We start from the raw sequence: 14468 nt of genomic DNA on the forward strand, positions 1-14468 counted from the left end.
AGGGTTTCTCCATGCTGGCCAGGCTGGTCTCGAACTCCTGACCTCAGGTGATCTGCCTGCCTCAGCCTCCCAAAGTGCTGGGATTACAGGCGTGGGCCACCATGCCCAGCCTTATCTGGGTTATTTTATCATGGATTCTCCTGGGTTTTCCAGATGTACTATGATGTTGTCTGCAAAGAGAGACAGTTTCACTTCTCCCCAATCGTTGTACGTCCTGTTGACTTTTCATGTCGAATTGCATCAATCCATACCTGCAATGCAATGTCCGATGCCGTGGGAGGGAGTTGGCAGGCTGCTGCTTTAAAGGCCCACGTGGTGAATATTTTAGGCGTTTTGGGCTGGGCTGTCTCCACCCGTGGCACCCCACTCTGCGGTTGTAGTACAAAAGTATCCATAGACAATGAATAAACGCGTGGGTATGGCTGTGTTCCAGTGAGGCTCTGTTTACAAAAGCACGTGGCAGGCCATAGTGGGTGCCATACTGGGGGCCGTAGTTGCACCCCTTGTGTGGGTGGTGGTGGGCCTCCCTACCCTGTTCCTTGATCTTACTGGAAACACCTTGAGTGTTTCCCTATGAAATCACTGCCTTAGGAATGAGGTGCACACACATACATGTTACCTGTGAAGAAGGTATTCAGTAATTCCTATTTTCTTGAGCCCTTTTTTTTTTTTTCAGCAATAATTGTGAATTTCATTGAGGGCTTTTTCACCATATATGGAGATAATCATTTTTCCCCTCAGATCTGTAAATATGGTCTGTTACATTAATGAACTTCCTAATATTGAACCAACCTTTCATCCTTGGATTATATCTGCTTGGTTATTGGTGCATTATTTTCCTAATGTGAAACTGGAGTCTATTTCTGAATATTTCGTTTAGCTCATTTGCATCAATATTCAAAGGTGATATTGGTGTGTCATTTTCTTTTTTACTTTACTCTCCATATCAGAGTTAAGTGTCAATGTTATACTTCTTGAAAAGGACTAGAAATTTTCCTTCACTTTCTGTGCTCTGGAACAATTTACGGGGCATTGAAATTATCTGATCTTTGAAGATTTGGTGGAATTCCATGTTACAACCATCTGGGCCAGGTGCATTTTTGTGGGGTAATCCCTTGATAACTTTCTCTATTCCTTCTACAGGAGTTGATCTTTTAAGCTTGCTATCTCTAATGGAGTCAATTTTTATAAATTATGTTTTCCTAGGGAAATACATACTTTAGGTTTTCAAATGTATTTGCATATAGGTCTTCCTCCCACTTTTATTCAATCACTTGCCCTCTGCCACACCCAGGGAACCAGTTTCTGATATTTCTTACTGTAGATTAGTTTGGCCTGTTCTTCGGTGTCATATAAACAGACTCTTAAGTTCATGAACTTTTGCATCTGATTTTTATTTAACGTAGCGTTTTTGCGATTCATCAATGTTTTTGCATAACAAGAAGGTTTAAAAATTTTTTAATTGTGTAACAGTATTCCATTTTATACTTATTCTGCAATTCATTTTTCCATTATCCATTATCCATTTGATAGTTGCTAGAAATAAACCAGCTTTATTTCTAGCTTTTGATTATTACGATCAAGGCCACTGTGAACATCCTTGTTCCAGCCTTTTTGTGAACATGCCCATTTCCCTTGATGAAATACTAAGGTTGGAACTTCCGGGTTGTAGGGCCGATGTACGCTTGCCTTTATGAGAAACAGCAGGACAGTTTTCCAAAGTGACTGTAGCATTTTACATTCCCACCAGTCACACTCTCGCCCTTAGCAGTATTCCGTGCTGTCGGTCTTTCTGACAGTGGCCGCCCTGGAGTGTGGAGCAGCATCTCGATGAGGTTTTAACTTGCACGTCCCTGGTGGCTAAGGATGCTGAGTGTATTTTCATGTGTATGATGGGTGTTACTCTATCTCTTTGGTAAACGATCTGTGCAAACATTTGTCCCATTGTTTAAAATTGTTTTTTTTTTAATTGTTGATTTGTAGCAGTTCTTATAGATTCTGGATAAAGTCCTTTATCAATGTGCTGTGCATAGTTTTTCTCTGTGGCTTCTCTCTTCATTTTTTACAGGCATTTTAAAATAAAGCCCAATTTATCAAGTTTTTTCTTTACGGATTAGTGTTTTTGTATCCTACCCAAATCCACCGACCTCAAACTCATGAGGGCATTTCCTGGGTTTCTTCTGGAAGCTTTGTGGTTCTGGGCTTTGTGTTGTGTCTGTCATAGGTCTTGAGTTAATTTTTGTGTGTGTGGCATGAGATAGGAGTCGGGGTTCATTTTTCCATACGAATCTCCAGCTGCCCCAGCCACGCTGTTTCAGACCTTCCTTCCCCACTGACTGACCTAGTGCCTTGGCTGAGGGTCAGCTTGTCTAGCCTGACCTTGTCCTGCTGACCAGAGCTTTATAGGAAGCCACGAAGTCAAAATAATTTCCACAATTTTGTTCTTTTTTTTAACAAGTTTTCTTTGGCAAGGCTAGGTCTTTTGCAATTCCATAACTATTTTATTATTTTATTATTGTAGAGACAGACTCTCACTCTGTCACCCAGGCTGGAGTGCAGTGGCATGATCTCAACTCACTGCAACCTCGATTTCCCAGGCTCAAGCAATCCTCCCACCTCAGCCTCCCAAGCAGCTGGGACTACAGGTGTGCACCACCATGCCCAGCTAGTTTTTAAAGTTTTTGTTGTTTGTTTTTTGTAGAGATGGGGTCTCACTATGCTGCCCAGGCTGGTCTTGAACTGCTGGGCTCAAGCAGTTCTCTCACCTTGGCCGCCCAAGGTGCTGGGATTACAAGCATGAGCCACCACGCCCAGCCATAAAAATTTGAGAATCAGCTTGTCACTTTCTGTAAAAAGAAAAAAAAAACCTTTAAAATTGTGATTGGGATTGCATTATATCTACAGATCAATGTAGGGAGACAGGACAATCCTAACTACATTGAGCCTCAATCCAGGAACACTGTATATCTCTTAGTTTATTCAGGTATTTTCTCAGTGATGTTGCATTGTTTTCAGTATACCAGCCTTGCACATCTTTTGTTAGATTTATTCCTAGCTATTTTATGTTTTTTAATTGGGGCCTGGAGTTTTCTTTGCGGGAAAGTTTTGATTAGAAATTCAATTTATTTAATAGATATTAGGTTATTCAGATTTTCTAGTTCTTCTTATATCACTTTTGTTAATTTGCATATTTCAAGGAGTGTTTCCTGTTTCACTTAAATTGTTTAATGTATTAACTATCATTTTTAGTATTTTCCTACTATCCTTTTAATATTTATAGGACCTGTAGTGATGTACTTTTAAACTCCTGGTGTCAGTGATTTGTTTTTTTTCTTGATGAGTCTTGCTAGCAGATTATCCGTTTTGTTAATCTTTTCAAAATTTTCAAAAATCTGAATTTTGGCTCTGTTAATGGTCTCTATTATTTGACTGTTCTAAGCCATTTTCATGGGTTTTTGACTCTTACCTTTATTTTTTCTTACCTTTTCCTTACCTGAGATTTAACTGACTCTTCTCTCTCTAGTTTCTTGAGGAGGGACTACATACTTTTGAAACAGTCATTTTAAGCTCGCTGGGATTTGATGCTGACTCTTCCGCTCGTGTGTAATTGGAAGTTTGTCACACTTCCTGTGTCCTCATTATGATGCAATTTTGGGTCTGTGTAGCCGCACTTGTTCTGACCATTCTCCAGCATTTTGTGGAATGTAGCGGGGGATTTGGATTTAGGTAACTGCCATTATCCTTGGTTGCCTGGGAGTCTTCAATACCGGTATTTCAAAAGCTCTTAGAAATTGATATTTATAAACCCTAATGGAAAAATTAGCGCATGACATACATAGGGTAGTTTACCAAAGAAGAAATACAAGTTACCAGTGAATGTAGGAAATGTATTTCAATCTCATTAGTAATCAAAGAAATGAAAACTATAATGGTAAAATAATTTATCTCTTTTCAAAAATAATATATCTGTTTTCAAATTGGCAAAGATTTCAGAAAAAGAAAGGAAAATAAAAGTACCCAGCATGGCCCAGATTTAAGGAAATTAGTGTATAATAGACGGCTGATAGCCACAAACATCATGGGAGCTGCAGTCTCCGAATGTCTGCGTTTTAAAGACACAAATGGAAACATTTATGAAAGCCGTGTCCAGGTGACTCTGCCCCCTCACCCCTGCCTCGTGCAGGATGTGAGACTGGGCGAGACATTCCACCTGGTAGCCTGTGCTTGCTCAGTGCCAGCGGCCGTTGCTGCCATGGACAGATCCTGCGGCTCAGAGGCCACCATCTTTCCCGCATCCTCACCAGTGACGGCCCCGGGAAGCTGCTGCAGGGTGGGGCTGTGGGGCTCGCTTCTCAAATAAAGGAAAACGCCACATCGAGCACAGCACAGCCACATCCTGGCCTTCTCCCTCTGCTCCCTCCAAAATCCCACAATAATTACAGCTGTAACTAAGATGCAATAATCATACAAATATTGTGAATAACATACACGACTGAATTTAACATCAAAATGAAATGAGTTTCTAGAAGGTATTTTAAGATGCCATAGTTAATGTAAGAAAAAATAAAGAACTTGCATACACTAACAATAAACAAATCAACGTGGTGTTAAAATCTGCCCCGTTTCATCTACCATCTCCGCAAAATGTGCCCACACTAGAGGGTCTTCAGAGTGAGGTAGACCAGGCCTTCCAGAAGCACATCACCCTCACCTTAAGTGGGTCCAGAGAATGGAAGGAAAGGGGCAGGAGCGACTCATGTCTTGATGGTTGTGTGTACCGTGTGCAAAATATGCAGAGAAACTACAGGCCAAGTTTAAACATAGATGGATAACCCCTAAGTGAGGTTAATCAATTCCAAGAGCATATTAAAAAGTCATGATCAAAGAAGCTTACCTCATAAAGTACAGGAATGATGCACCATCAGAAAATCTATCAATCACGCACAAAATAAAAATTGTGATTGTTTCAGTAGATGCAGAAAAACACTTGATGGAGTTCAACATTTCTCTCTCTTTTTTTTTTTTGAGACAGAGTCTCACTCCATTGCGCAGGGTGTAGGGCAGTGGCATGACCTCGGCTCACTGCAACCTCCACCTCCTGGGTTCAAGCAATTCTCCTGCCTCAGCCTTCCAAGTAGCTGGGATTACAGGTGTGCACCACCACACCCGGCTAATTTTTGTACTTTTAGTAGAGATGGGGTTTCACCATGTTAGCCAGGCTGGTCGATGGAGTTCAACATTTTTCATAATAAAAATCCTTAGAAAAACCGACGGTTATTCCAGACAGTGTGTAGAAGGAGGTACATGGGCAGAAACGTCTGCAGAGGAAAACAGAGAGCTCCTGCCTCGTCTTAGGTACCACGTCTCACTGTCGCACCAAGACAAGGTGCATATTTTGTAACACATAATTTTATATGTATTAGAAAAGGGACCGTGTAAACCATGGCTACCTTCTCATGTTGCCTGTTAACTTGGAGCCTATGACAAAATGGTAATAAATAAATAAAAAGTGGGCATTTCTAGAGGTTATGAACACGGACTACAAAACAGAAGAATATTGTTGAAAATTTAAGCAAATGATGCTTGCACTTTTTCATTTTGGGTGAGCCAATCTGATCTTTTTTGTTTTTTCTTCTAGTCTCTTAATGGCTTTGCTCTGGTCGTGAGTGCAGAAGGGACGATATTTTATGCGTCAGCAACGATCGTGGACTATCTGGGCTTCCATCAGGTAAATGAAACCAGAATAGCCCACCAGTCTGTTAAGTGCTAGGTTCTCTTCCCTTTGTAAATGTTTGTTGTCTTCAAGGTTTGACAAATGTCTAAAATTGGGTTTTTCCTATCACTGAACTCTCATCAGGTAAAGATCTCCACACTCCAGCTGTGTCGGGGGCAGTGTTTCTTCCAGCCTGGGTTCAGGGTCTCGGTGTGAGGCCGCTCAGTGTCGGGGGTGTGCTGGTCTCAGGGAGCCGCGGCGCTTGGACAGCAGCGGCATGGTCTCCTCTGGCTCGGGCACTCCGCTGGGTCCCCTGCCCCACCAGCACCATCCCATTCATCCACTCCCAGTCAACGTCTTAACCCTCAGCTTCTCGGTGCACTCGAGACGCAGCTTGTTCTGGAAATGCCCTTCCTGACGTGCGAGTGGTTCGTTTGGAATGCTGTCCGGTCAGCCCCCGGGGGATGACTCCAGACTTCCAGGCCGAGAATGGGGTTGAGGCCTCGTCAGATACCACGCCCTGGAAGGGCAACTCACCCAGGAAAAGGTGCGATAAAAAATCCCACCCGGTCGGGCGCAGGGACTCACGCCTATAATCCCAGCACTTTGGGAGGCCGAGGTGGGCGGATCACCAGGTCAGGAGATCGAGACCAGCCTGGCCAACATGGTGAAACTCTGTCTCTACTAAAAATACAAAAATTCGCTAGGTGTGGTGGCGTGCACCTGTAGTCCCAACTACTAGGGAGGCTGAGGCAGGAGAATAGCGTGAACCCGGGAAGCGGAGGTTTGCAGTGAGGTGAGATCGAGCCACTGCACTCCAGCCTGGGTGACAGAGTGAGACTCCGTCTCAAACAAACAAACAAACAAACAAATCCCACTCAAGGCCAGGAGGGGAGCAAAGGAGCTGTTTTTCTTTCTGGAAAGGAGCTGGTCAGTCTGGAGACAGAAACTGCAGAAATTTGAAGAGTTTTATAGAAAGACTTACGATGGGTTTAGTGTAAGGAAGTGTTAACCAGTAGCACCAGCTCAGCAACAAAGGACTAGAAGGACTCTGAGGACACAGATACAGCCACAGAACGGCAGCAGTGCCCACAGGGCCCAGGCAGGGGCCGTCTTGGAAACGCCAGCCCCACTGAGGCTGAGAGCCAGACCCTCGGTGGCACAGGGTGGGGCCATGACCTGGGCAGTGGAGAAGTTCCCAAGATGTTCAGGCCAGGGCCGGCTGGTAGGAAGCTTCCCTTTGGGACCCAGGTGAGATGTGCACCTGGAGGCCGCTGGGCGCTGGGGGAAGCTGTGACACTGGGGGGTCACACTGGTGGAGTGGGAGGCCCCAGGGGAAGCCCTGCCCCCTGCAGTGCCCAGCACCTCTGCCTGTGAGGAAATGGTCCCAGAGCCAGCATTCATGCCGAGCGAGAGGCAGCACATGGGGGGATTAAAGTGAAGATTTCCCTGGTCAGGTGGGAAGCCTAGGACTGAATCCCCCCGGTCAGGTTGGAAGCCTGGGGCTGAATCCCCCCCGGTCAGGTGGGAAGCCTCTAGGGGCTGTGCAGGGCAGCAGTCAGTGGAAGCCAGGAACCACCCCGCTCACCCACACTAGTCCCTGAGGAGTCATTAGGATTCATGTCTGCCCAGGCCCTGAGGCTGCACAGAGTTCTATCCAGTTTCCATGAGAGCCAGGACTTTGAATTTCCCCACAGCTGAAGTCGCTGCTGCCTGCTGGTGACTCTGCAAAGCAGCTCCTGTAGTCCGCCCCTAGGTGCAACCTCCTGCCCCTGAGCCCAGGCCGGTCTCCCTGTGAACTGCAGGGACCGTGTGACCGTCGGGCTCATTGCAGTGAGCTTGTTTTCTGCACCGCGGCTCTCTGCACACTGGATGCCTCCTCCGGATGGCCTCTCCCCCAGCAGCCACGTGAAGGTGCAGCTCGTCAGCACACCTGGGCCGGCTCTGGTGGAGGACGCAGGGGGACATGGCTGTGTGCAGGGAGAGGAAGCACTGTGCAGTGGGCATGGCTGCCAAGGGGTGTCCAGGCCACTGTCCTGTTGGGAACGCAGTGCAGGGTGGAGACACAGCTCTGCTGTCCCAGCAGCGACCTTGATGGCTCTGAGCCTCATTTCCTGTGCCCACACCATGGCCAGCAGCGGTATCTGCCTGCCAGGCTGTGGCCAGACCACAGGGCCACTGAACAGAGGAGTGCTGGACAAAGCCCTGGTGCCTGGCGCTGCGTCTCCCACCACAGAGGGACATCACTCTAGGCGGCTGCTGTTGACACCGCATGACCACAGGCTTTGCTGAGTGTGCCCTGGCATCTGTGATTGGGGCACTTTCATCTCCCGATGTGCCCTATGAGAGGGGACCTGGAGTGACGGCTGGCGGGTCCCTCATTCCCACAGATGGCATGAGCATCTGGGTGGCCACCCAGCATCCTCTTCATCTCCATCTTCTGTGCTCCAATCCCACGGAGCTGCCCGTGGGATGCTTCCTTTACACGTAGAGAGCTGTGGAGTGGGTCCGTATGCGTTTGCTGGGCTTTGGTGCATCCTTCACTGAACAGGGGAGCACTCGAAGGACAGGACGTGGGCAGACATGAGGGTGTGGCTCAGTGACTCTGTCAACCTAAGCAGAGCAGCTTCGGCGTGGTCTGTATGTGCAGGGCCTGAGTCTAGAGATGGCCACTTGCTCTGCCTTTTGCATGCTCAGAATCACCGTCAACTCTAGTCACTGCGTCCTGAGCTGCCCTGAGTTCTCCAGTCGCACCCATTAGCCACGGCTCGATGGTCTCACTCCGGGGTTTGGTTCTGGGGACAGGGGCAGGTGCTGTACAGAGCAGCTCTGATTCCAGGTCAGAAATTTTGCTAATTGGGCTTTCTGTTTTCTTGGTGCTTGGTCATTTTCCCCCAAGCATGAGAAGTTAAAAAAAAAAAAAAAAGTTTCGCCTTGATTATGAGGAAATTGGTTCCAAATGCCATTAAATCAGGCATTGCCTCTAGTTTATGCAAAATATCTCATGAAAATATTAGAACAGCTTTGTGCTTGTGTGAGTTTGTTGTGCAAAATGCTTTACAAAAAGTCAGGAACCAATTATTCCTGGTCACAGCGTGAGTGCATGATTTCAGTGTCTTCAAGCTCAGCAAGCTTAGTGAGGAATAAACGGCTTTAGGTGTATATTTTAGTTGCCAATGACATTTGTTGATTCAAGAAGTTGTTCGTTCTCTCAAACGTTAGAGCTCGTCGATCAGAGCAGTTAGAATCCCACAGGTACAGTTAGCTGATGTGTGCAAGCTTTTGCATAAAAAGGTAAACATGTTAGCTGCTAGAGTGTGCAGCATATTAAAATTGGAAATGATTTTATTCTAAACTCCCTAAGTGGTGGTGTAAAGCTAAAATAAAGACTGTCTTTACTTGATGAAAGGAGGGTTTGTTTTTGTACGATTTGGATAATTTTAGTGTCGTGCTCTCCCCCTCCCACTTCTCCCGCCGTGTGTCTTGATGTCACTTTGTAGGAATCAGACTTTAAAAGATTAAGACAGACTTAGGGCAGACACGCCACACGGATTTACGTTTCACCCTGTCTTCGGATTCGCCTCAGTTGGAGAACTCTTTCCCGCTCTGCTACGCGCTCCTGTCTTGAGCAGCAGGCCCTTTCTCACTTGTTGAATTCCCTTTCGTTACCTGACTGCGGGCTTGGAGATGATGGATGAGGCGCTCGGGCAGGCCTGGGGCTGCTCAGGGAGGGTGTTGGGGGTTCACCTTCCAGGGGCCTGCAAAGCTCAGGGTTGCCTGTGGAAACTCATGGGAGGACCATTTCGGTGTGGGGCAGCGTGGGGTCGCCAGGGCGGGGCTGCGGCTGCTCTGGTGCAGGAGGAGGCGCACTCCATGGTGAAGAACTGGAGAGAGAGCGAGCTCCAGGAGATGCAGGGCCTCATGATCTGGTGCAGCACCAGCTACTGTGAGGACAGCCGGGTGCCCATGCAGCAGGTGCACCCAGGCCCCCAGCACTGCCATGTGCCTCTGGTGTAAGCCCAGGCCTTGGTGACTGGTGAGTTGGAGAAGTCCCAGGACTGCTGGGCTTGGGGCACCAGGCATTGTAATGACAAAGCCAGATTCCCAGCATGCAGGGAGTGAGGGCTCCAGGTGAAGCAGCAGCTGCCGGCCACGTGACCATGGTTGCAGATGACCTCATGTGCCTCACCCTGACTGTGACCACAAAGATGAAGGAGTCTCTCTCTTCTACTGGGAAATAAGTCTTTGCCTGTGGCCGTTGGGGCTGAGGGCAAGAACCTATTTTTTAAAAGGAATGGGAATTTTTTTTCTTTTTTGTTTTTTTGAGACAGAGTCTTGCTCTGTCGTCCAGGCTTGAGTGCAGCGGCACAATCTTGACTCACTGCAACCTCTGTCTCCTTGGTTCAAGCAAGTCTCCCGCTTCAGCCTCCTGAGTAGCTGAGATTACAGGTGTGCGCCACCAGGCCTGGCTAATTTTTGTATTTTTAGTAGAGACAGGGCTTCTACTAAAGCCCATGTTGGCCAGGCTGGTCTTGAACTCCCAGCCTCAAGTGATCCGCCCACCTTTGCCTCCCAAAGTGCTAGGATTACAGGCATGAACCACTGTGTCTGGCTGGGAGTTTTAGTCTTTTAAGCAACATTTATAAATGAAGAAATTAGGGATGGCAGCAAGTGTAAGGGGAATGTCGCTTGCCTCTGGACACAGGCTCCTCTGCGTTTCAGTTTTAAAAAGCTGGCACTAAAACGTGTCAGAGCTCACACAGGAGAGTGTTTGGAGCCGTGTTTCTCATTGTCCTGGCAGAGCCGGGGCCCTCCAAGGTGCCCGGCTCTTACTGCACGGGGACCAACAGGCTGGCTGGTAAGAGCTGATGGGGTTGGTGTTTCTGTTCGTTGCCAACCCCGTTTACTGGAAGTGTCCCCACACCATTTTCCATAAGCTGTGAAACAAATGTCGTAAGATCTCTACTTCAGAAGGGGAAAGACCCAGGTTTCTGGGTCTTTGTTTCCTTGGTTTTGTGTTACCTATGCCCGGGTGTAACGTGGATTTGAAGATGTGGAACCGGGAGGTAGAGTGGTTTGGATCAGAACTCTGAAACGTTCCTTGTGGATCGATCCCCTTTTCTGGCCATCGGGATGTGGATGTGTATTTGTTAAACTTCTCACACGCTGCGTCCTTCAGCCCGGAGACCCTGCGGAAACACGAGAGGCGACGCCGCGGTAGGGGACGCCACGGTGGTTATGTAGCCAAGCTCCCTCTGACGGGCCCTGAGGCTGCTGCCATAGAGCGGCAGAACCGTGCAGTTCCCGGAGGAGAAGCGGGTTTTGATTGCGAAATATTCCAGTATCCGGAGTGAACACTAGAGGAGGAGCTGTGGCTACTTGATGAAAAGAGAGCTGTGAAGTCCTGGATTTGGGAAATCCTGTTTTCGTAGAACAGGATGGGATGGAAGCCTAAACCCAGCATTGCTTCCCAGCCCCTGAATTAACAGAGCCCTGCAAAGACAATCCCCTGGTAACAGGAAGTCAAGGAGAAAGAGGGAGCCCTGAGGCTGGGAGGAGCGCAGACTCCCGCCCTCACCAAACAGTGGCTGCCAGGGCATTGGCAGCGGAACGGAGGCGGCGCTGCAGGCGCTGCAGGCGCTGGGCGAGCTGCATCCCTGCAGGAGGAAGCCGGTCTTGAGTCCTGGCTCACACCACAGACAGCTTCCGGGCATAATGGAAGTTTCCAGAAGATAACAGAGCAGAGCTAGATCTATGAGGAAAGATTTCTCAGGAAAAAAGCCCTCCCTACACAGAGAGGACGGATGGGTTGGGCCTCGTGGTCCATCAGGAGGGCAGGATGGCAGCGGGACACCTTGCATGAAAGGCAGCCCAGAAAGGACAGGGCAAGGCAGCTGGACAGCTCAGTGGGGATTCCAGAAAGAGACATGTCGGGGCTGCACGCAGGCACCCACGCAGGCACCCACGCACGCAGCCACCCACCCACACAGGCCACACATGCCACACGCGCCGGCACCGCTGAACACCTGAAATATGCAAGATGCTCCTTCTTATGGTTCAGGAGGTGGAAAGTTGAAACCATAGCAAGAAACATGGCCTATCCACCACAGTGACTAAAAGATAAAGAGGGAAAAGGACAAACATTGGCCAGAAGGTGCAGCCGCTGGCGTGTCCGAGCCTTAACTGGAAGAGGAGCTTCCCCGCCTGGGAGGCTGTGGCTGGCGCCCGGCTGTGCCAGTCAGGAGGCCCTTGCAGACCCAGGGCCTCCTTGTCCACAGCGCCCATCCCGCGGTTCAGCAGCTGCCCTCACGGTGGCGATGCCGGGCAGGGGGATGCTGGCGGGTACCTCCCTCCACGTGGAGTCCGCCGCGCAGAACCAGCCCCCACAGGGAGGGCGCCCGGCTCAGAGGCAGAAACGGCCTTGCGGGTGCCGGCGACGCCCTGTGGCCTCATCTGGGTGGGGTCCCACGGGGTGTTTTCTTGAAGGTGATTCACCCAACTGTGTGTTCGTGATTGGGCGCTTTTTGGCCTCGGTTACCCTCCAGTTACGAGTCCTTAGGAAGGCACCGAAGGCAGAGCCCCGAGGAGTGCACTGGGGGGGAGGCTGGCGCGGCCCGTTTCATTTCGAGGGGTCCCTGTTCCTCTCACCGCTCGTGACAGCGCCTTCACAGGAGGGAACTGCGGAGGCGCAGGCGGTTGGAGTCCGGGCCCTTGAGTGAGGGCCTCCCCCTGCCCTCCTGAGGCTGTGTCTCATCTTGTTCCGGGAGCCCCGCCGGTCCTTCCCACTGGGTTGCCTGAAGATGCTCGTCCCTTTAGGGTGAGTTTATTACGTTCCTCTGAAGTCTTGATTCTTAAGGAGCTTCCCCTCCAGTTAGGAAGAACCACCTGGTTATTATCATGATAACAAATGCCACTTAGAGTTAGGTCACCCTGAAAGAGTCCTGAGGTTCTAGCAGTCCCTGGCAGGGTTAATTATTTGGGGGCGGGGCGGGGGTGTGCGGGCCAGGCTGCAGGTGCAGGTGCCTGACTTTCTTCAGTTAGGAGAAGGGAGAGGGCGGTGGGATGGCCGGCCTTCCTCAGGCGCAGACACGCTCACGGGCAGTGGTGACAGTTGGGTCCCCCTTGAAGTCAGTCTTCGTGGCACATAGTGTCAGCCTCTGTCGCCGGACATGGACCCTGGGTGCCTGTGAGGGTCAGCCTCTGTGTCAGGGCCCAGATTTGCTTCTGAGCAGGTGGAAGGAGAGGACTAGAGAGAGGCCTGTGAACTGGTTCTTGAGACTTCATGAAAGTGGGTGAAGGTTGAGGCCTGGGTGTCAGGAAGGAGGAAATCACCCGCCATAAGATGTGAAGTGATGGGAAACAGTCACAAAGAGTCTAAGTCGACAGGAAAGTGGATGTCTTGGCCCCACATTGTGGCCCAGAAGATGCCCATCTTTTAGCCTCCCGCTTGCCCTCAAAGGCTGGATGTGGGCACCACTTGGTGGGCAGACGGATGGGCAGGTGCTCCAGGCAGCTGAGACAGGCGTCTTCCCAGGAGGGAGCGGGGGCCCCGGGTCAAGCGCCGTCTTTTCAGTGGGATTCTTTCCCTGTGGCTGTGACTTGCTTTGACAAGTGGAGTGGAAATTTTTCGGTTACTCGTCAGTGGAATAAAGTGTGTAAAGCCACTTGGGGTAAGGCTGGAATAACCTCGCTGTGCGATTTCAGACAGACGTGATGCACCAGAACATTTATGACTACATCCACGTGGACGACCGCCAGGACTTCTGCCGGCAGCTCCACTGGGCCATGGACCCTCCCCAGGTGGTGTTCGGGCAGCCCCCGCCCTTGGAGACAGGTGGGTGTCTGGGGTCCAAGTGAGTCACCAAAAGCTAGAGCAGGTCACAGAACACGTCACTGCCTCTGGAAATGACCCTGTCGTGCCTTCTTGGTGTGCTTTGCCTTCCACGTCGACTTTAGCGCCAAATCTCACTTTTCTTCAGAGACCTCCTCCCGTGTCCCTCCCTGTCCTCTGGTTGGGCTGCACCAGCTCTGTGTGGCTCGAGTGTGCTTCACTCCTGGTTGCTTGCCTGGGCTCTGCCAGGCTTGAGGTCGCCGCCACTCTTGTCACCCCACCACAAGCTGCAGTCCTGGCCTCTTGTTTTGCAAACTCCCCTCAAGTCTCATGTCTGCCAGGAAGTTTCTTTGCTTCATACTAGAGTTATCCGATAAAAGTCCCTGAAAGATGGTTGCTACGCAGAGTCGGTTGCCCCTTTTCACAGAAGACCCCTGCACAGGGCTTGCCCCCAACCTCCCTGTGGCTCTGACTGGTAAGATGAGCCCGGCAGGTGTGGAGCTCCTTGACAGGCAATGACAGGCGGGGGCTCTGCTGGGACAGTTGCATCTGGGCTCTGAGGAGAGGCGACATCTGCCCGGGGTCCTGTGCAGAGGGTGACTCCTGGGTTCTCTCGCACATATCCACGGAAGCCTAAAATAATTCATGAAAAGTTTCCACCACCACTTCATGTGACAGTATGATTGACCTTAAATCAAACAGCAAAGCCCAGGCACCTACATGGAAGACCCTTTTATAAAGCTAAAAATAAGCAAGATGAAACCATCGTCGTGCATGCGCATGTACTAAAAACGATGTTTTTAAAGGCAAGGGATGATGAAGGCAAAATTTGTCCGAGCGACGTCTAGAAGGATGCTGGGCGCAGGAGGAGTGCGCGGTGATAGGGTTTACATGACCTTGTACGTGAGAGCCATGGGTGTGTTT

The 14468-nt window shown here is 49.7% G+C and overlaps 1 protein-coding gene across 1 annotated transcript in view; it reads left to right on the forward strand.

Annotated features, from left to right (window-relative positions):
* Window positions 1-14468, forward strand: part of AHRR (aryl-hydrocarbon receptor repressor) — a 75200-nt gene that overhangs the window by 49645 nt on the left and 11087 nt on the right. Inside the window, exons 5-6 of the mRNA XM_011960874.1 lie at window positions 5639-5728; window positions 13418-13547. Of these exons, the coding sequence (XP_011816264.1) occupies window positions 5639-5728; window positions 13418-13547 (220 nt within the window). The remainder of the gene's footprint in view (window positions 1-5638; window positions 5729-13417; window positions 13548-14468) is intronic.

Source organism: Colobus angolensis, unplaced genomic scaffold (assembly GCF_000951035.1).
Source record: "Colobus angolensis palliatus isolate OR3802 unplaced genomic scaffold, Cang.pa_1.0 Scaffold528, whole genome shotgun sequence".
NCBI classification, from domain to species: Eukaryota; Metazoa; Chordata; class Mammalia; order Primates; family Cercopithecidae; genus Colobus; species Colobus angolensis.